At 39.7% G+C, this 23,419-nt stretch overlaps 1 protein-coding gene across 5 annotated transcripts in view; it reads right to left on the bottom strand.

Annotated features, from left to right (window-relative positions):
• gramd1bb (GRAM domain containing 1Bb) overlaps positions 1-23,419 on the bottom strand; it is a 108,612-nt gene that overhangs the window by 42,235 nt on the left and 42,958 nt on the right. For 2 of the 5 annotated variants that reach the window (XM_069147670.1, XM_069147672.1), the window contains 2 exons: positions 22,284-22,373; positions 19,114-19,140 (listed from right to left, as the gene is read on the bottom strand). In XM_069147670.1, coding sequence (XP_069003771.1) covers positions 19,114-19,140; positions 22,284-22,373 — 117 coding nt within the window. Of the gene's footprint in view, positions 1-11,057; positions 11,102-15,457; positions 15,667-19,113; positions 19,141-20,262; positions 20,332-22,283; positions 22,374-23,419 lie in introns of those variants that run through there. The other 3 variants (XM_069147673.1, XM_069147676.1, XM_069147675.1) reach the window with 3 other exon arrangements.

Below are 23,419 nucleotides of genomic sequence, written 5' to 3' on the forward strand. Positions count from 1 at the left end.
TGGCTCTCTTTCTCTATTTCTCTCCAAAATAAGCCGAGCTGGCCCAGCATGGAGGACGAGAGCAGGGTAGTCGCCTCTGGCCGTATATCAACCTCTGTGCGATGACCCGACCACCCCCACCTTCGCCCCCCCCTTTGCCATGCATATTAAGTGAGGGGACCTGTTGCGATTCTTTCCTCTCGTACTCGACTCCAGCCCTGATCGGTGTCAGCAGCTAACCCTGTTAATCTCTTAATGCATTGAGTGTAGTGTGGCACGCCCCTTGTTTATAGCCATGTGCTGCGTGTGTGGTTTGAATACATGATGAATCAGATGGACTTCACGGTGACTCAGCTTGCTTAGTTGGCTAATAAATGTTCTATAACTGCAATAATCTGAGTTGAAGTCTAACTGGGGCGTTTTGTTAGTAACCCTAATTTGTCTAATTGAACCGCACTACAGGCCAGTCGAGCTCTAGATTCCTCTGGATGTTGAAATTATGTGCATGGTGCTATGATAACAACCAAATACAAGCTAAACATTTGATCTGCAGTAGGACCACAGCATTACCTCCAAGTTAGCTGTATTATTTAGTGATAATAATACAGATTATGTTAGAAAATTACCTGTTCAGGGTTTATAAACGGGGGTCTGTCCTTAGTCTCCAACAAATCTAGTCAAACGCTCTTTAAGTAGCTTTACGTTCGTCAAACCGAGTGTCATTGGGCTCTGTACATCAGCATTACATTGATCAGCTGAAAATGTTTTAGTTTAAGATTCAGTACAGGGGTCTGCAACAGCTGACAAATCTCGACAGATTCAATTCCACGGCTAGAAACGAGAAGTTTCTGTGTGAAATTAATGGCAAGAAAAAAACAACAACTATTAATTGTGATTGCACTGCATTATGTGTCACGCAGGCACTGAAAGCTTGACAGGTGTAGCAACAGTGACTCATTGAAACAAGACTCCAAATCAAACCCCATGCAAATTCAACTTGACTATGATTTTAACTGATTAACCTCTAAACCCTCACAGTCCACTGACAACAGAAGTAGATACTTCCTCTCTTCTCTTGACCATGTCAGGCCGCAGGCGTCAGAGAGCAACCGATCATTCACCTAAAACAGAAGCTGTCATCAAAAACAATGGCAGAGGGACCACAGGCACTGGGTCAGGGTGCAGTGCGGTCTCCCCGTTTAATCTTCTTAAAGCCCTGCACGCACATTACACCTCATTATGGGTCACTAATACTATGAATAATGCAAACCACTCTACTCCATCAAACTGACGCAACAAATTATCTGAAGATGTGGAGATTTTATTCATTTTACTAAAATTACAATGTTGATTCAATTCTTTAGTTGCCACCAAGAGATTTCTGTATTTAATATTCTTTTTCTTTTATTCATATTGTGATGGAAATATGTAATACAGATCTATTATAGCACGATATAAAGATGTTATATTATGACTGATATTGAGCTTCTCTTGCTGAGTCACCGAGCTTCATTCACTCCCTTCTGCCTTTCAGATGCTGATGTTGCCAAGAAAGAGTGAATGCATGACAGACTCAAATGGCAAGCACCCAGAAAAGATAATGGCTCGCAGATAATGCGGCTGGACTTGAGCTCTTAGGTCCAGGAGGATCGATGTTTCTGTCACAGACAGTGGGCACTGAACATGTTAACAGTCCTGAGTCCACACACAACTTTGGTGACACAAACAGACCTCATCAACGTTACATCAACTTTCTGGAGACGGTGGTTCCCAACTGGTGGGTCGTCACCCTAAATTGGATCGCGGGGCCATTTTGAGTGGTGTACTGATGTGTATGTGTGTGTGTCTGAACACAAATGGGAAAAAAGTCATTTATTTACTTTGAAGGGGACAAAATTATTAATTTTATTTAGTTTTTATTTTGAAAGGCATACGTTTCCTATGATGCAGCAAGGGTGCAGAAGCCGTTGTCTGTTGTCACAACCACAACTAACATCATGACATCAATAGTTAGCTCTCATTTCAAGCATTTGTAAACAAGGTGAATATTAGAGAAGTCTGCTTTTTTATCTAATATTTCATAGAACTCAATGTAGATTCTTGAAACTTGATTAGCATCACATGTTTAAGTTAAATATTAATGACTATAGCTAAAATGTGGGTCCTGAGGCTCGACCACCTGAGAACCTCTGGTCTAAGGCATGCTAGGGAAAGTATAACACCTCTCAGTTGCGACAGTACAATCATTCTCTCAATTATAACAAATCAGAAACTACTTGTAGAGCAGCATCGGCACGGGAAAGGCTGAACAGGCTGTTAACCATATCTGCTGAGAGCATTAGAGTCCTCCAAATTTAAATAAAGAACATTATAGAACAGATGTTGATGACTGCTTTGTTGAACACAAGGCTTGTTAAAGTTAATACGCACTCTTTTTTAAATGGATTTGGGGTCTCTGAGTGGACAGAGGTACTACATAAAAACAGTTTGTGTTTTGTGATCTGAGAGCTTTTGAATGCATAACTTAAATAGTGCAGATAAATGTAAACATGCAAGACAGTTGAAAACTTATTTTTTTTGTCTGATTTTGTGATCGTGACTTTGTTGGTGTTTAACCGTTATTTTTTGTCACCTGGTAAATACAATTTATTGTCTTTGTTTGTGATGTAAAGTGGGGAAATATCTGTTTGTTAACTTTGCACATTTGAGCACGTGGTTCTTGGAGAATCGCAAAGCAGGCTTTATAAGTGTCGATCAATAGTTGGCAGCTGCTAACTCCTAAAAGCACCCCAGACTGTACTGTGATTACTCTGAGCATGAAAATCTCTCACCGGGACGAGGATTGCATGGTGGATCTTTACACTCCACACTATGAAGCTGGTGAGAGCAGACAGGAGGACACACTCTCTCTGTCTATTGTTAGCCAGTATTGTCTCTCCCCAAAAGGTTACTGTAAATGTGGTGGGGCTGCTGGGAGAGAAAAATCAGGAAAGGAAAAAGAGCCAAAGATGTGAAAGCGCTGTAATCCTTTTCCCAGGGTGAAGCAGTGGGTCTTGTACGCTGAGCTGCAGTCAAGCAAGAAAACAGTAAGTCATCTCACACAGAGTCCATCTGGTGCCCACCTAGTCATGGCGTGCTTACAACTTCACAGGTGAAGAGCAGTAAGCGATACCCTCAGCCAAGATGTACCCTGATAATGTTAGTATAACTCGTGTTCGATTACTAGTGGTCAAGAACATCGAGGAAGGCCGCAGAGTTCAGGCGCATGCATTGTTAATTTTTGTCAATATTACTAGATAAAAAAGAAGGTATCAAAGCAGCCAGATGGGGTCACTGTGACATATTATTAGTCCTGTATCCCAGAAGGTGCAGACCCAGTGCTGTACCTTTTATGCTATAGCAGTTCCTGTCAGAACTTCATGTTTTACAAATGTAAAGAATCACTTGAAAAACTCTTTTCATATTGAGAAAATAGAGCAGACTTTAGCCCGTTTTGACAAAAAAAAAAAAAAAAGGAGTTTTTTTTTTTTTTTTACTCAGTTTCAACACAGATGATGGCTTTCGTATGAATTTTGGTAAGTCAAACTAAACCAACTCAGTTGGGATTCAGCACAACACAACAAATACCATGTCTGATTATTGAAAAAATAATTTTAGAATGATATTTAGGGCCCGAGCACCGAAGGTGCGAAAGCCCTATTGTTATTGATATTTGTTGTCTTTGAAACCTGGCTAGATTTTTTTTTTTTTGTTCACCGAGGGTTTCGTGTCTTTCTTGTTGTGTGTGATTGTAGTTTGACTCATGTCTGTGCTCTGGTAAGAAGCAGCTAACAGAGTGGTGCTGAATGGACAGCTCCTTCAGAGAGGAGTCGAATCATCAAGAGTTTTTTTTTCTTCTCATTGCCCCCACCTGCTGGCCAGATCACAACTACTGCTGCTGCTGTGGTAAAATCTTTATGTTCAAATAATTATGTACGTGTTCTCCCTGGCATCAGGCAATTTTTTACTCTCATGAAAAAGTAAATAGATTTTCCCTCACCTTTCCTAAGTGTATGGTATATTCAATGTGCCGATTATAGGAAGGAGTCTGCAATACACATACTCTGGGCTGCTTTGTTTTTAAATCTGGTTAAAGAACTCAAACTTCATTATGCAAGTCCCACCCTGACAGAGTGGTCCTTTGACAAGTCAGCAAAAGATAAGTCACGTGATTTCTCAGCTTCTTTTTTTGCATTCCTTGAACCCTAATCTGGCCCAGAGATTTTTCATTTATGTCTAAGAATAGCATTGTCAGATAATCTGGATTAATCCCTCTACACTGCTTTGTGGGATTGGATGGCGTGGTGAGTTTGCCTCTCCCATTCTGCTTGGTGGGCGTTCCTTCCTTTGTAATACAGCATAGGATTACGTTTGTACTGTTTTCCGTCAACATGGATAACCCCCATAGATTTGTCTTTACTATCCGATCAGAGAGGGAAATGGGTGATCATGTGACTGGCTGACCGTTTGTTTATTGATGAATTGACCGTGTTGGATAATCTGAGTTCTCAAGGTCACAGTGAAAAGAGAGAGAGAGAGAGAGAGAGAGAGAGAGCATACATTCACACCCTGCAAATACTATATGCACATGCAGAGCTAAATCCACAAACTAGAAAATAATCATTAATAAAAAATAAAAAATGTCTCTATTATCTTCATTTATGGTGTCCTTTTCAAATCCGTGTTACAGAGTGTTTCTCATTGAGGAGCAAACAACAGACAAATCCTAAAATCATTAGGTTTAAAAACAAACAACTCAGAAATACGCCTTAACCAACCAGTCAAGTTGGGGTTTATATCCATATCTGTCCCGACTCATATGATGCAGCACATATTTTTCATAAAACAACTTCTCACTTTCAAATTTGTATAATTTGTCTTTTGTCTCTTTTCAATCAAATATGGATTTAACATGATTTTCAAGTTATCCCATACGTTTTTTATTTATATTTTACACAGCGTCCCAACTCTTTTGGAATGGGGTTTTAAAAGTAATCAATAAAACCTAAAATTAGTTTAAAAAAAAAAAATCATGGGAAGTGTAAATAGGGTTGAGCAGTAATATATTGATATCACAATAGAGGTTTTGATATTGTAATCAGGATTGGGTGATACGGAACAATTTAAATAGCACAATATTTTTGACCAAATAACTCTATTAATATTGCAATAATGGTGTAGGGATGACTATTGGTTCTTTCACAACATACTTCAAAAAATTACATTTATTGTGAGACAGCTTTTGAAACCAGAAAATGACAAAACGTATACCATATAACAATATTATGATGGGTAACAATGGGTGGATAATGTAGGAACTATAGTAACAGGGCACGCGTCGTTTGATGTTTCATAATGGGAAGGAGGTGTGAATTTAAAACCGATGGTGTAGAGATACAGGCTGACATGAACGAGTAACAGAGGCAAAATATAAACCAGGAACACAGGAGACGTCTCACAGTAAGAATAAGGATAAACAGATGCAAACATAGGACAACAACACAAAAGAAACCAGCTAAGTCGGAGGCCTGAGTACATTTTATATTGTGGTGAAAACACACAAGCAGCAGGCATTACACCGAGGACAGAAGAGACACTAGGCAGACATCCGACATTGACAAAAACATAAAGGCAGTGCAGGGACGGAGAGTGAAGGAGAGTGATGATGGCGATGGGAAAACATGTTCGATAGCAAAGAAAACGAGCGATACTGCGAGGGATAGGAATCCTGTTCAATATTAGGCTGACCCAAAAAGTGATAAAATGAAATACAGATGGCCTTCTGCGTGTCTGTCACATGTGCCATGAATAAAAGAACAAAGTCGAGCACGTGCTGACATTAAAGCACTCATTTAAAAAAGCTCTCCACTTCCTGTTTCTGCTGCAGCGAGCGGGATGAAAATAGGCCGATGTTTCTTTTTGAACAAACCTCCAACACACATCCATAATTACTAAACAAAGCAAAGAGAGAAGAGAGCGGTGGTAGAAAAATGGAGTTTGGGATTATCCCTGTTAACTGAAACCATACTGTAGGTGTAGGCTTGAGGGACAATAGAATATATACAGTGACATGTTTGATGCTCGTTAAGTAGGATTTTTCTAATTGTGATTCAAATCTGGATTTTATTTACAATTGCTAAGGGTGAAAAATTATACCCGTTTTATACCCTGTTAAATATCTCAATGCTTAATGACATATAGTAACGACTATGACTGTAGTAGGCTAGTGTTTAAATGTAATGGACAGACTATGATTTTCAGTTTCAGTATTAATGAGAGTTTGAATATCTAGTACTTGTTAATATTTGTCATGCTCAAGCAAAAATATTTTCTTAAGTTATCGCTTGAAAAACATTGTGTATCACACATTTCTTAAAACTGTATGTTATTGTTTCACTGTAAACTGATGATGATGCTTGAAATGATTTTAGCAGTCACTTGATGAGCTCAGCTCGTATGACATCCCGAGTGAGATCCTGCTTCTCAAACTCAATGATATTGCTAAACTACTATAACATTAACTACCCACAGCCCAAATTAATTTTGAAACGCTGATTCCTAGCTGTGTTTACCAGAAAATTAGTCTTAGCTGCTTTCCCCGTGAAGGTTTTTCCTTTTCCTTTCAGGGAGCCTGCTTAATATAAGATTTTAAAATTAGAGATTAAGTTTTAAATCAAAGCTTTGTGACGATAGTAGATACCAAATGTTCAGCTAGTGGAATACGTAGAATAGAGCCTACAAAACAAGAGTTGGTGAAATGTGGGAGGCCGTTATCAGACAAGTCAAAAAAACAACAGAATACACCATTTTGCAGACAACATTTGTTAAACAATTGAAGCTGAGTGTAAAGAAATTAGTACTTTTATAGAGTAATTTGACCAATTAGTTGGTATAAAAAAAACCCCCCACTAGTTAAACCCATTAGGAGCCGACCTTTCCAGGAACCAAGCTAAAGCTAACATTTATCATGAAAGTACAACAACCACTGCGCGTAATGTTAATCATTCAAACAGTCCTGCAGTATAAACATTTGTAACAGTAGATAAATCTTTTTAGCCAGCACATATATGCTAACATACAGAGCCAAAAGACTAATGTCTTTGCTGTTACCTTTGCTGCAACACTAAAGGTTAATTGGCTACCAGCGGCATTGTGGCTTTGAGCTAGAGGGCAACTTTTAAGAGGCTTTTAATGGAGCGCATCGACTTTTAAAGGGATAATTGACAGAAGGGGTCTGAAATGTTTATTTGTATCCAGGATTTAGGACTGATTTTGCATAAAACCGTTTCAATAAAAGATTCTTCACCAACAAGATGCTCTGGATTCACAGCATTTGTGTTATCAATACATGTGAATTCAAATTAATCCCAAATGATTCATTGATTAATATGAGCAAATTGATAATGAGTTCATCTTTTGGATAACAACACAATGACACAAGAAGTCTTTGTGTACCTCCAGCCTGTTGCTATCATGCAGCACATCAGTGACTCATCTCATCCATGACCCTGAGCTCCTCGAATACACAGCTGCCCTGCTTAGAAAAATTATGTCACGACACGGCGAGATCAGGTTTCACTGATCTCTCCAGATCTAGTCCACATCCAGTAGTGTACGGTATACATTTAAGCTGCTACTGTAACACTGCACTGCTGACACTCCTATCTGGGGATGGAAATGTCAACGAGTCGCTTAAGGGGAGCTTTCTAACCACTCGTTGATCACTGAAATACAATACTTCATAGTGTTGCGGGTGCTTTCAGTCATATAGTTACAATCATAGTTGACAAATTAAAACATATTTGTATCCATTCATTTTTTCTGTTAAAAAGACTGTTGGTGTACACAATCTGTTTTAATACTGAATTGTGCCATTTGTATTTCTTCTTCTTTTGTTTTTCTCTCTTGTTTTGTCTGGATATCCAAAACCTTTGGGATATAATTGATAACCTTCTTTTCTATTTCTTATTACATAACTACACAACGCCAGCTCAGTCGTCACACAGTTATGAAATAGGTCCACATGACCTCATCACTAGTGAGCAGGAGAGACTGTGGTGTGAAAACCAACATGGTGAGATGTGCTGTCACCGAGGGGGTCGTTCCTCATCGGTAATAGTCAAAACACAGATGGGTGAAAGAAAAGCCCCATCTGTGTCCCGACAATAACCTAAAATTACACTATATTTAAGATGGCAAATTTATGAAAAACACAGCAGTTGCATGAATGACGCTGCATAAATGATGTTCACTCTGTATTAGTGCATTTAGTGGTATTTAAGTGGCACTAACTTGCAAAAACATACTCTGAAGGATGAACTTGAAGTTTGAGTGAGGAAGGCTATTTTTATATGAAAGGACTCTGGCTGTAGAGCAGTGATGAGATGAGGGCTTAGGTGGAGAGATATTGACTGACCCCTCCCAGACAAACTCCGACGGACAATGGCCGTCAAGAGCAGCACTTGAGCTATGTAGAGCCTCATGAATGATCTACATCACTGATGGTGACAAAGCAGCAAAGCCTCAAACTTTCAAACATCTCAACTTTGCATTGATGAAATCAGCAAAGCTTTTTTTTTTTTTTTTTTTTCACAACAAGCCTACGCTGTGGATGAAGACTTGAAAGCGTGGATTACATCAACAAAGTCAAATACTACAAAGAAGGATAAAGTCCTGAAACAGATAACATCATGGCCATCTTATGCAACTCCTCATGTGGTCTAATAGGTACCATTCGGAAACAAATGTACAACTTTGGAGCAGTGTTCAGTGTTCCTGCCATTTCATGCTCTGTTCTTCAATCAATTCTTAGTGGTTAATACCTTGCTGAGGGATTCTGTCAGTGGTGTGACCCCATTCCAAGAAAGCCACCCACCACAGTTAAGGTAAAATTTAGGAGTGCATAATGCCATAATCAGTGATTCAAAAATAAGGCCCACCAATATAAATGTTCAGATAACACAGCAAAATTAAATGTATAATAGTTTAATCAAATATCCACAAAACTGCATGTGCATTTGACTCATCTGTAAGTCTACTTGTGACAGATGAAATGTGTTGCTCTGAAAATCAGAAAAAACAGAAAAGCATCAAGTTATGCCCAGAAGGAACCACAACAGCATCTTACTGATCCATCTTTTAGTTTAGCCAGAGAGGGTCAAGAACGATGAATTTTTACCCTAAAATTCAACATTCGGATCACTAAACTGGATGGAAATGTCATTGTTCAAGCCATTTTTCACCAGAAAAGTTTGGAGCTACTGAAGAGTTGGTTTTGTTTTCCAAAACAAAGAGGCTCACTTCCTCCTTACGACTTCCTGCAGGTTCTGACTCCCGGGTAAAGAACGACACTACAATACATCTAAGCTACACTTGTCTCAGTGCCTGCCATCACTACACAGATGTTTTGTAGCAAGAAACTGGTTGATGTTAGATTCCTTGCAGGAAAAAAAATTATATTTGTTTTCAAAACATTCCAGCAAAGTATAGCAAATGTACAAAGATGTGAGCTCAGCCTAGATACAAAATGACACATCCAAATTATTCATACACAAAACTAAAATGTATTGTGTTTATGTGTGAGATGCAACAAACACACTTTACTGGACAGGTTTGTGAACAATCATGCGTGTAATACTTCCAAATGTTTATGTCACAAGCAGAGTCAATGACAACTTTATCTGACGATAAAGGCCCATCACACTCGCAGATATGTCTGAATCTGCGTTTCTGTCAGCCGATATGACAAAACATAATGCATAAAAAGATGCTTGGGGTTAATTAGAAATGGTTCTATTTGTTTTATAAATAGTTATATGAAATGATCAAATTCCCGGTGAAGTTCACCATTTCAGTGCACTGATGCGTGCGCGGAGGATAAACTGTAAAATATCTGGCCACCATCACACATCTTTGTCAGAAGTGTCAAAGGTGTTTGACAACTACATTTCAGGGATCATCGTAAAATGTGTTTACACATATTTTATACACATTACATGTAAAGAATAACTTTTTTACTCCCTAATATTATATCAGTCTCAAAAGTCAAATATCTGTTGGGTTCTAGTTATAAGTAATCAGCAAGAGTTAAACTGTACATGAAAAGAATATTTTGTTCTATTTCTCATTTAAAGAGGCACTCTGGTGATTTATTATTGCAGCGCCATAAAGCAAGAAAGGGCAAAATTGAGGCCGCGGCGGAGAAGATATTCTGACTTCAAGTCCTGAATGGGGAAACTCTAAAAGAATGGAACCTACATTTCCCATAATGCAACTAGACAGCATCTTCTGTGACACTTTCCCTGCCAAGTGAACATTAACGTCTTTCAAATGCCACAAAACTAGTTTGTAACACAGACTTTCTCCGACGGCAGAGCATCTGGACATCATCAAGGATAGAAGTGACCACAGGAGATTTTACCAACTACATGCTGAGCAAATCTCCTCCTGACTAGTAAACTGATCTTGTAAAATCAGTGGCGTGTCCCTTATCAGTTAAGCTTTTCACCTCACATCACAGCGGCATGTCTAGAGCCTTATCCTTGCGGCGAGGCTTTCAGTATTTAGACTATGGTCGGCCCATATTGAAGGCAGAGTAACCAGAGTATCATATAACCCAGTTGTGCTCTTGTAAAGGACAATGCTGACAGTGTTTCAGGAAATGATCATACTGCAGTTTTTCTCCTGAATGTCACCCACTGTGAAATCTGAGGACCAGAAGAAGTGAATGGGAGCTAGGTTCACTTTGCGGGATCTATATACACTACAGCATGCCAGAGCAGCTCCCTCTCTTGGTGGGCTTAAGTATGGCATTCTCTGAGGGGATCACTAGCAGTGCGTTTTTACAATTTATGATGAATAAGAACGTACTTTGATTAAATAAAATATATAGCATGGGTGAGCATATACAGGATGAAGGATGATACAATGTGCTACAAGCTATTGTTTATGTTTGCTTTAAAGACATGAAGCACATCCAAACTGCCCATATTATGTCGCTGCTGTGTGGAGTGTCTTATGCTCGTCGAGTTATAGCCTACCTTTGGGGTTTCCATATCAGTTTCTTCCACTTCTTTTGCTTGGCCTATCAGTGAAGGTAGAGAAGAGTAAATGAGAAGTTTTGGTAGCATCTCCTCTTTGATTATTCATCATGAAATTGTCTTGATGACAGTTGAACTAATATACTCATGTATCGATTATGTGTGCTGAAGTTTCTAAAGTCTGTAGACTAAAAAATAATAAAAAATTATAATGTACTGTTTGTTATTAGTTATTATGGTCTTCATGAAAAGGTTCTGGGTTATATTCTCTGTACTTTGTACAGATTACCTTTTAGATGATACGATCTCGATATGATTACTTGTTGAACACTTGCATTCAAATTACAAGACCTAATTTGATTGTAAATATCCTGTGATAGCTACTGTTAGTTTTATTCCAGTCTCGGGAATTCAAACAATAATTGTTTGAGAATCCCATTTCCCACATCATTTACATGTGCGTGTGCCTTTGTGTGCTTGTGTGTGCATGTGTAAAGTGAATCAGTAGATTACTGGGCTTGCAGAGTGCAGTCCTCTCCCTCCAATGCCGCCAGTGACTCAATACTGAGCGCCCACGTGTTCCATGAATCACTGCGATCAGAGGCCCTCAACCACTCCTCCATCTATTCAATCAATTCATTTTTGCTGTGACACCTGATAATACATTTGCCTCTCCAGTCAGAGCAATTTCTTCCCACTCCTTTACCCCTGACTGAGCTTCCCAGCAGCTATTGAGAAGTTTCATCCGGCTGTGCAACACCTTCCGCAGATCTCACACCCCTCACTGAGGTGGTAAGGTTTAATATTTTCCTCACAGAGAAATTGATTAACTGAGGTATTACCTGCCGAGACTAAAGGTCATTTAGCTAATGCCTCTGTGTGCTGCTGCTAAATGGAGTCAAAATAAATGTAGTGTCAAATTGCTTTGACAGCCACTATGATAATATAGGAGCTGCTATGTAACATTGACCATGGATGTGTTGCTCTTTTTCAGATGTACGATGTAGAGGAACAGCGGAAGCCGTAAGTAAGAATAATCCATTGGAATGGCGACGGAGGAAATCTATCACGTCCGTGATGGAGGAAGGCAATTCAGAGAAGACAGATTACAAATTACACAATTTGATTTATAAATCCAGAAAAAAAAACAGACCTTCCAGTGAACACGAAAATATTAGAAAGGCCAACTGGCATGGAGATGAAGTTTGACTAAGGTCTTTGAATTTAACTGCAAGACTACACCCATTCAACAATCTTTTTTTTTTATTATTATTATCATTTAAACCATTTTTAGGACAATAAGTCAAACATACAAAACATGTCATCTGAAGACAACATTTTCTAACATTTTATAAACTCAACAACTAATCGATTAATTGCGATCATAATCGACGGACTAATGAAAAATAAAAGTGATCGTAAGTTGCAGCCTGAGTGTTCTGCAACAACTGTGCTATTCTTTTTTACATAACAGACGGCTCTCCACCTACAACACATCTAAGGTTTGTCCCTGTGGATATGCATGGGGGTAGAAGTGCTTGTTTGCAGAAATAAATGAATTAAATGTTGCGTGCTGGGGCAGAGATATAGACATTTAGCGTGATCAGCGGGACCGATTTGCTGATGAACATATGTGATTTACACCGTGATTCATTGGAGCCCCTGTGATTAGTCAGCAGTGAAAACCTGCTGAATGCAAACGCTCGGCCCACTTGGGTATGTTCTGCAAACCTGACACCTGGATGTACAGAGTGGCTGGTTCGAGCTGCTCTACCTGTCTCCTCATCCTTGCCCACATACAGTGATTTAAGTGGCTCAATTTACGACTTTGAGATGCGCAATAGACTGAATGAAGTCCAACTTCATTATCTAACAGACCTCAAATTCACCCCCAAAACCAACGCTCCACTAACTACACTGTATATTAGCTGACCAAATGACAGATAGACTGGTCTCAGCTCCAACTGTGGACAGACACAGATGGACCTGTCTCTTAAACTCATCGATGAAAGACCAGGAAAGGTCTATACTTAGTTTTATTCCATTAAATGGCATATGTGCATGGCATAACTCCTTGTGTAACTCTACAGTGAGGCAGATGTCCACCCAGCAGGAACACAAAGCCTTTCACAAAAGCGGTAAGTGGGTGTGCCAGTGACAGACAGATTGTCGACAGACAGGGGTACTTAATGAGTCACCTTCAACGTGCGACATCAACAGCTGGCTCAAAACAGAGGGCGTGATATAACAAGTACTACGCAGGTCCAGATTGGGAAAGAAAAAAAAAAAAAAGAAAGAAAATAAATAAAAATAAAAACAATTGGTCTTAAAAATAGCTGAATGGTTTGTTTTTTTTGGGGGGGTTTGATCTAAATTGGATAGCTGTAAAGGAACACTTCTGAAACAATTTCAATCAATCCAGCCAAAAACTGGAGTCTGCAGATGAAGAACCATATGTCCTGTGTTCAGGTTTATTTCTAAATTTCATTATCTACAGCAGTTGTTCATGAAGTAGAAGCTTCATGGTCCAGCAGGGGATGCTGCAGGTTTTATTATTTTAATTTTTTTGGCCCCTTCTAGATAATCTTTAATCCCTTAGAAACACTACATTAATTTAGTTTAACGACAATTGATATTTCATTTTCAAATATGTCAAACTGGAAGATATAATTAAACTTTGTTGGCAAAATTTTCATTTAAATGTGCATACCTACATTTTTACCCATGAAACTTACATTTCAAACTGAAAATCTACACAATGAATACAACTACTTATACATATATGTTAGTGGCCCGCATCAATTTGATACAAGTTTTGGCCAAATTTGAATTAATCTTTTATTGTAGTGTGACGCAGGGAAACTGCAGTAGCCTTGATGAATGGTGAGCACATTAAGACCTTTCAAGAACATCAGCACACTCACTGAAAACAGCCAGCATTCTGGTCGCATGGTATCAGTAGCATGACAAGTATTGCATTAACCCCTCTCCTCCACATCTGTCTTCGTAGCCTATTAATTCACTACTAACTAACCATTAACTTTGCAGCCATTTTCTTTTTTCAATTTAGTTGAAGTTAAAATTAATAATTTCTTCGATTGCAGAGGAATAAAACCTACAACATTTGGTGGATTTAATTAACTGCAATAGTAAAAAAATGCAATCTTACTTTATGAATGGTATAACACTCGTCATACAACTTCAATAAATAAGGATGAGGAGCAGCAGCACTTTTTGAAAGTACGAAAGAAATCTGACACTTTACTTAGCAATTGCTTCTTTCCATTAAAGCAAATGAGGAAGTTTTTCATCATCTTACAGCTGAAATAATGAATCAGAGTGTGCTTGAGCTGCTAGCTCTTCTTTCGATCCGTAATAACATTGGTGATTCATGTAGGAGCTTAGAGATAGGGCAACCTAAAGCAGTCCCAGGACTGCCCTGTATCCTTGTCGACAGGCACAGTAACTAATCAAATTGCCCTTGATGGACCTGGGGAGCAGAGATCACAGTGGAGATTTAGAGGCCAGCTGGAAAATCCCCGGTGCACAAATGTGTATGTGCATGTGTGTGAAGTGGACTGGAGTGGCACACTGTGATTTACTCTGCCACACCCGTGCATTCATCAGTTTGAGGTAAATGAATGTGTTCATTAATCACTTTGACACATTTTCCCAATTCAATGAATTGCTAAAGGAAAAAAAAGGGCGACAAAAAGTTCTTCTCATCACATTTTTAACACAAGCCCCACCCTAACTAGAACAAAAACAGTCACAGTGATAGTACACTATGAATGTAATTATGTATTAAACATTTAAGTTTATATTAACCTTCAGTTGCAAGAGGTTTGTCTGCATCTCTGAATGCTAAAGCAACTTAAAAAAAAAAAGATTGACATTTTGTTGTCAGAGATAGAGCAGATGCTTTTTTAAGGAAACGTCAAACAGGAAAGGGTACAGCTGTGAAACAATACCTGGGACATCTAGATCATGTGATTTGGTCAGTGGAAGCTACATTATTACTTGATTTGTTAGATAATTACAGGATGAGTATCACAGGGCCTGACGACCAGTTTTGGATACAGTGGGTAGTGTGTGAAAACGACCAGATCATATTAGATACAGTAGCATACGTCAGGTTGACATATGATTTTTAACTGTAAGAACATCTTTGGAACACATCTTGCATTTCATATCTTCCATAAACTTTAAATTTACAAATCCTATTGTACTAATTCTACAAACTGTATTTTTGTGATGAAGTCCAGGTTATAAAAGTCACACATTAAGTTTCATATTCATTTCATGCACCAGTTCGGGTATTCATGCCAGCTAATATTCTGTTTGGCTACAGGATAATAATGTGCTGCAACTAAAGACAGGTGAAAGAAATCAGACCTGACCTTATGTTTGTGCATGGTGAACAGGCAGACACCATCCTGGCCTCTCTCCTGGCTCTCATGGCCCCTCCTCAGTCACTGCCTCGCTGTTTCGTTGTCAAATTGTCACTTGTCCAGCATGCTTTGTCATCATCGGCAAGCCTCGCAATCCCCCTTGTCCTGATCTCTTACTCAGCACATCCAATATCAGTCAGAGGAGAAATCATGTCTCAGTTGCAAGCAGAGGTGATGCAGACGAACACTTGTTCAGCCAAAACGCTGGTAGAGAAGCCGCAGGATGTCCAGGCTGACTGGACGCCGCTGATCGACACTAAAGCAGTCGTTTCCTTGTCCACAATTCCAGTGACTGTTAAATCACTACTACGTATACAAGAAACACAGTGAGTTTCAGTTTTCTATCCAGGTGGCTCGGACTCGCTTCCTACCGTATCACCTCACATCTGCTTTGCTGAGCCAGGGATGAGCAGTTGTACGAGGGAGGATGGATCAAGGATGTGAGCGCTCTGATTGGCTGGCTGGCAATGGTGTGTGTGTGGGAAGGTCCCTTTGGTAGGCTCCGTGCGAGCGGCTACGCTCAACGAGGGTGGTCCTTCACCGCGTCTCCTCCACTCCCTGCTTCATCAGCCTCCCTCCCTCCCCCTGCTCTGCTCTCCTTCACTTCCTCCGTCTCTCCTCCTCCTCCGTCTTCCAGTCTGCTGTCTACAAGCTGCGTGCGTGCAATCGCCGTACTCAGCCGCTGCATCACAGCATCTTTCTGAGGCGGCACATCATTGATACAGTGGCTGCATGCACACAAATACAAACACACATGAATATGGAGGCGGGATGGCAGCTACGTCATGAATTCATCGCAGCTGGCGGATGTAACGACCCCGTCAAAGTCAATGACCCACAAAAATATCCACTTAGTTCATTCTCATCATCGTTTGAATGCACTGATACCATCTTGTTTACAGTCGAGCTGCATCTAGTGCCCTGCAGGAATCATTAGGGACGACTGGCCAGAGGATTCAGATATCACATTGAAATTCAGCAGTGATGGAGCTCAGGACTGGGCTATCATGCATATTAATAATATTTTTGTCAACACAAACTGAATAATTCATGATAAGAGAATTCATAGAAATATTTTAGCAAATTTTAAAATATTTTTTTTTACAATGAAAAGCATCACAATATTTTATTCTGGGCCTGGTTTGGGTGAATTAACGTGACTCTACTGACTTATCCTTTCCTTGTTTGAAAGTAATCCAGAACCAGAAATCAATAACTCCTCTATTTTCTGAGTATCATTGGATCGCTGCTTTTCTGAGGCACCAGCACAAAGTAAAGACTAAGATCAGATTATGCTGACCTCCATCACTGGAAGCTAATGTCTCAAACTACAGACCATGATCGATCATCCAGCAATTGAGAAGGCAAATGAGCAGGTGCCAATGTTAGAACAAAGACAGGAAGAACCAAGCAGGACGGTTCAGGAGAATCTCAGCAACAGAACTGTTACTATATTTAACTCTGCAGCCACTTACTGTCTGTTTTCAGACACAGCATACATCACAACTTCCTTCTGCCTTGTGGACATGATGACAACTCAGTCAAACTCCACTTTCAAACAAGCAAACCACAGAGCTTCCAATTGCACTTGCATCCTGCTCACTTTATCCACCCACTGGGCTTTTGGCATGCATTATTTACAGTTGCTCTTGTACAGTAAGCAAGCATTGATCTTGCGCAGTGTGTGTGTGACTCAAGACTAAGGAAATAGCTGCAGTGGGGTTACAATGGCTACAGAAACTAAACAATGTATAAGAAATGCCTTTGGATTGAAGCAAGACGGATGATTTAACATTATCTGGTTGTAGGTGAAAAATTATAATATATTCATATTTTCTCACTAATATAGACAGCAGATTTATTATCAAATTAGTAAAACAACCATTAGCAAACAGTATATTTTGCACCTCATTTTTCATGGGTGGCTAATTAACTAATCTTTAAAAACCTTAAAAAACACACGTTCTATTATTGAAGCTTAAACACCATCAGTATTCAATTCATTGTGTTTTTCACTTAATATTTACACTCCTCTAACCTGATGACACCTCTGTCGGCCTTGTTTGTACTACCCGCCGCAAAATTATGCAGATTATGAAGGAGCTGCTGCAGCAATCGGTGGTCTTTCTCGCTATGAAGAGTACCAAGAGGGCTTCCGAGTGCCGAGGGGTCACCAGTGTGAACTCTATTCACACAAACAGAGGTTTACATTTAAAAGGGTCAAAAAGAATGTAGGTGGTGACATCACATTCAACACTTCCAACAAAAAGAAGCATCACCTAGTCTAATGATTGATTTTCAGCCAAATCTGACCCTCAAGATTAAAAAACAGTCTCGCTGTTAGTCGGAAGGGTTTTTCCAAACTCTTCATACAACTGTGCTACCTGTTCATCTGTGAAATATCTTTTCTGACGTTCTGACTTGCTGCAGTGTGAATTAAAAAAAAAAAAAAAATCCCATCAATTCCCCTCAAAAGGAACAACTACAGGCTTGACAGACAATGGACTAAATACTGGAGTACAGAGACTCCTAGTGGTTTAAACACAGCCTGGCCTGCGAGTCACTCAACTCGCATGACTGACCACTCAAAATATACCCCAGCAGACACACACATAGCAGAGCGCACGCACACAAATACACCAAAATAACAGTGTCCATTTAGCTCAGAAAAATGTGCAGGACAAACAATGCTTCTCCTGACGGGTTGCTGCAAGCATGCGCACACAAATACACACACAACAAAGAGCAGAGAGCCTTCATGGTTATGGCAACGCAGCAAACTGTCAATTTCTGTTTTCACATAAAGTAAAAACATGCAAACCTTTATGTCCATATCATTATGGAAATCCAGTTCCAATACAAAAGCTCTAATTCTTTATTCATTGCTATTATGAATTATATAGTACCAGCCACAATAGAGGGAGGGTTAGCAGACACAAACCATTTATATGCAGATTATGCAACATGGACTGAAAGGTGATATGAAGGAGAATTATGTATGAACTGGAATACTAAACCAATGCATTGTAAACTTCTCCTCCACCAAGTTCATCAAGGAGAACCAGCTTATTCATATAACTCCTTGTTCCAACATTTCTCACAAAGTTCCTCAGACTTAGAACGTCATTGCTCATCACACTCACCTTTCCAGTGTATGCCTTTTTGCTTCAGGGCTGGCCCAGTGTCTCCTGTGACACTCTGAAAAATAAAGTGTCTCTGCCCACAGTGTGTCTCTACCCACAGTGTACAGTGACAACCTGCCACCGGCTGGCTTGCTAAAAACCCAAAAGCTCCACAATGGTGTCCAACTCACAAAGCCCTGTTTGTGTCTGATGTTGTTTGCCCAATAAAAGCAAACAATGGCATTCCATGGCTTGCAACTGTATTCAGCACTGGCCTCTCCAAATATAAAGCGCATTCAGACACCTTGGTCGGCGGACAAAGCCGTGAATCTGTGTCACATGTGGGGTGGGCGGACCGGGGCAAGTGGGGTGACAGCAAGGCCAGTCCCACTGTACCCTAAACTGTATGCATAAGCTCACTACAGCATGCGAAGCCCGCCCACTCCTCTGAGTAAATGAAGAGAAGTCAGACAGTAGACCTACCTGATTTTGTCCGCTGCACTGTCAGACCTGCACAAAAGAGAGGAGGAGAGAGAATTCAGTCATGGTAATCCATCCACTGCTTGTATACAGACTGTTAATAATTGGTTGATAACATATTGTATCATATCAAGCAGTTAATCATCATCTTCTGAACAACCCGTCATCCATAACTCATCCTATAAAGCCTCCATTACTGGTGTATCAAGAGTTAATGTATGGTGTATAACATCATACAATATAGATGTAATTATAACAACTTTAAACTGTTTTAAGTCCAGCATTACATTAATCAAACATGCATGAGCAGCAGATAAAATCTTTACAATGCACTGTAAGGTTTTGTTCATTTGTATGATTATATTTTTTTTACATCTGAAAAGTTATCTTAGGGTGTGTTCATCAATTGGTTCATTAACTGTTCATAATCTTGTAATAGGTGCTAAATAGGAGGACTAATAACACAATTATCAATAAACATTGAACAATTTCCTTTTATCTGCTTACAACTGCACTGTTGTGTTTCCATGTTAATATATCTAATGTACCACTACTACTCGGTAAGTAAAGAGGGGTAAAAAAAAAAAAAGTGTTTAATGTGCCTTTAATAGACAATTTAGTGTGAAATAAAAGCAGTATCACTGCAGATATACAAGTATTCTCTCTCCACTATGAACTGACCCAGGGACGGCATGTCTCTCAGTGTACAATCCTGATTCACAACCCACAATCATGTGCTGCGTCATCCTCACCAATGAGTCATATTACACTCAGCAAAGTCACAGTGATTTTACATAACTATCTGCAGTCAGAGTGGAGGAGTTGAACTTAGCAGAAGCATCAGATGCATAAACATGAAAATGACAGGAAATGAGCAAACTTGTCTCCGTGTCATCATCCGAATTTCACCAGCTTCTCTTCCAAAGCCTCTGCGGACGCCCTGATGATGTGTCAGAGGCGGCTAAAATCCCAGCTAATGGCACATATTCACTTCACCAGAAAATGCAGCTGCACACAGCACACCGAGTAAAACTGCAGCACAGACTCGACAGACCGATGCGGTGAGAGCAAGGCACGGAGACGGCGACACGGGTGGAGTTTGGGGAAAAGGCGGCAGTGCAGCCCTGCGGGCAGAGATGCAGCTGTTTTTACCTGCAGAGGAGACATGACATTCCGTGCCCTCTAAAGCCGGCTACAGAACGCTGTTCTCCCTGCAGCTGCTGCAGACGCCCCTCACTAGCTATCACCAGCACAGCAAAGAGAAGAGCAGCGAAAAATCCCATAGGTTTGACAGGCACTTCTCCTAATTCGAGTGAGTGGAGACACCGAGCGAGGAGAGTGTGCGGGAGGGAGAGCCCGAGAGAGAAACATGGAGAGGAGTGCAGGATAGGGAGAAAGAGTGGAGGTGTAGTGTTCAGCTCTGGCAGACAGAGCTGAAAGCAAAAACAGCTAAGTGGGTGGTTATTATGAGGCTAGACGAAGAGGATTCCTACAAATGTTCTGTTCAGAGTTTTCTACTTGAACATTCCTGAACTATTTCTGGATAAAAATCACTTTTGTATTATAATAAAAAAAAATCAGCAGCAGCTCCTCTGTGCAGCCCGTATCTAATTATTATTTGAGCAATCACTGGCTTGGATTCTATTTTCAGATCCACTATTTTACAGATGCTACATAAGCTAATTTAGCACCATCAAAAGCATAAAATGATCCAGAGAAGAAGACGAAACCTCAGCACGTACTTTCTCACCCTGTGGTTTTGTTAGAAGGCTGTAGCTTTCTGATGTGACTTTAAACGCCCCGGCTGGATCGACAGACCAATACATTGTTAAGTAAAATATCTTTGCCAAGCTTAAATGTGTCAAATTTGGCTGAGATTTGGTGTGCAGGACATCCTTAGTGTGTTTTGTTGTGATCCAACACAGCCACCTGTTATATTTTTCTTTAGTCAAAACCATCTGACTGCATGTACAGTATGTGTTTATCTCAGAAACACCTGAGACTTTCATGTCAGCTATTAAACATAAAACACACACAATATAATTAAACCACACTGGAAACTGTGCCTGTGTTTCCTGTTTTCTGAAAACAATGCTGCAGCACAAGCAAAAGGACACACACTTACATACTGCCAGCTCGAAAAACTTTGGTACTGCAGGTAGTTTTTACTTTTCGGACACATGCTGATCTCGTGGTAAGTAAGAGCTCACCGAGTTTTACTCTGGCCCTGCTGCTTTACTTCACGGTTAATATCTGCGATAAAAAACCCAATTGCATATCACATCCCAGGCCACCAGGCACACACACATGATTAAAAATACACACAGCTACACACCAGGTTCAGGTACTGATTTAATGTCTCGGCCTGGCAGCGGTGCTGTTGTGACAATTTGCAGCACCTCCCAAGGGGATGAAGAGGTAATGATACTGTCCGGCTGTCTCTCGAGTCAGACTGAGAGACTAATCACTGTACGGGTACTGACATGAGGCCACTTTTAGATGACTACTGAGTAGAAAAGACGACACCAGATAAAGGGGCTGGTTACATTAACAAACATAGGTTTGTGCAGCTGTCAGTCTCTAAAAAAAAAACCCTCTCTGTCCTGTTGTAGTCCTCATTAATGTCACATCAGAAACAGTATCAGTGTGCTATTCACTAGTTTGTGGGTGATTCAAATTCTCCATTTAATCCATTTTCACAGAATCCCTTCCAGGGTGAATAACATTTTTCTGAAGGCTGTAATTTGCATTTTTATGAAAACTAATTTTGCAGCACAACAATCCCCTTAAAGTAACAGTGACTACATATGAGAAGACAAACTGCCCTCTAGTGGAGAACGCATGCAAGAAGTGGACATACTCTGTGATCAGAAATCTTTATTTTTCTTCCTCTTTGGATGAATTTATACATGATTCTAGAGATTAAATAGGCACAAAAATATCCTGTGTGTGTCCTGACTTTGACTTGAATTCACAGTATTATGATAATAAAAATACCAATAAATTAACCGTTTACAGACTGATTGTGGTAATTAACTTCTTTGTTTTGTGTTATATTTTCATCAAATCACCACTGTGATTTAGTCTGTAACTTGGAAAGTATTTTGTGTTTGTTCTCTTTTAATTGTGTAAAAAGAGATCCATACATATGAACATAAAGACATACTGCTCACCTCTCCTCTCGGATTAATGGAGTCAAGAAGCGAGTGCTGTCATCTTCATGGCTGCTCTGCAGGCTACTCTGCTGACTGCTTTGCTGGCTGCTGCAAGGCAAAGGGAAATGAAGTTGCCAATCAGTATAGCATGGTTCTAACAAACAGTAATGTGCAGGAAATACAGTTGTGTACATATGTTTTTTGTTTTAGGTAACTAAGCGATTCTTGTTGTGAATAATCTCAGAAATCTGGGTTACTTCTAGTTTATCATTGGCTAATTAAACTTGGTGTATTTACCCATAAATATAAAATACTAAGTGAAAAACGTATATAGAGAAAAAAACATAATATAAATAGACCCTATTCCATGAACTTTACAGTTCATTCTTGACATGACATTATCTTTGGTCCCGCTGGGCAAAACTGTCCCACTTCTCTTCTTACTGCGATTAATCTATTGCTGCAGGGCCTAAAACCAGCTGTCTGAGATCCTGCAAATTATGTGTCAATTATATATGTCAAAATATATACAGTATATATAGTGTCAACATGTTCAAATCATGACAGTCCATATAATACTAATAATCCATCCAATACTGTCCTGTACATGCACATATCCACAGACAACACTAGAGGGGGCTACATGACATTGGCTGTGGAAAAGATAGGCCTTTTCTGTAATAAAGAAGAGGGTTACAAATGTGTAAATGAATGTATAGAGAGCGACATGGATGCATACAAATGCATGAAACGTTTAGCAGTCAGAAATGTTCTAAAGAGATCCATGAATATCACTGCAGTCCAAAAAAATATTGCAGAAGTTCAAGTTTAAATAACTGTTGAGAGTTACTTTTAATTTAATTGTCAAATAAGCCGAGTGGTGCACATGGATGACATCACAGAGACTTGACTGTTACTTTTTTTTTTTTTTCAGTGGATGACTTCCTATTTCAAGATTGTGTTGTTATTTCCGTCCACACTGACATTTAAGAATAAAGCCGGCCTGTTGAGGAAGGTCTTCATTCATTCAAACTCCGCAGGACGCCCTTATCTATTTCTACTGCAGCAGCTTTGGGCTCTACAAGGCTGGAGGGAGCGCTGAAACGTATGAAAAATGCAAATTTTGGTAGGCCGAGATTATTTTGGTACAGTGT

This window comes from Embiotoca jacksoni, unplaced genomic scaffold (assembly GCF_022577435.1).
Source record: "Embiotoca jacksoni isolate LCO1_2020_lvr unplaced genomic scaffold, fEmbJac1.0.p SCAF_14, whole genome shotgun sequence".
NCBI classification, from domain to species: Eukaryota; Metazoa; Chordata; class Actinopteri; family Embiotocidae; genus Embiotoca; species Embiotoca jacksoni.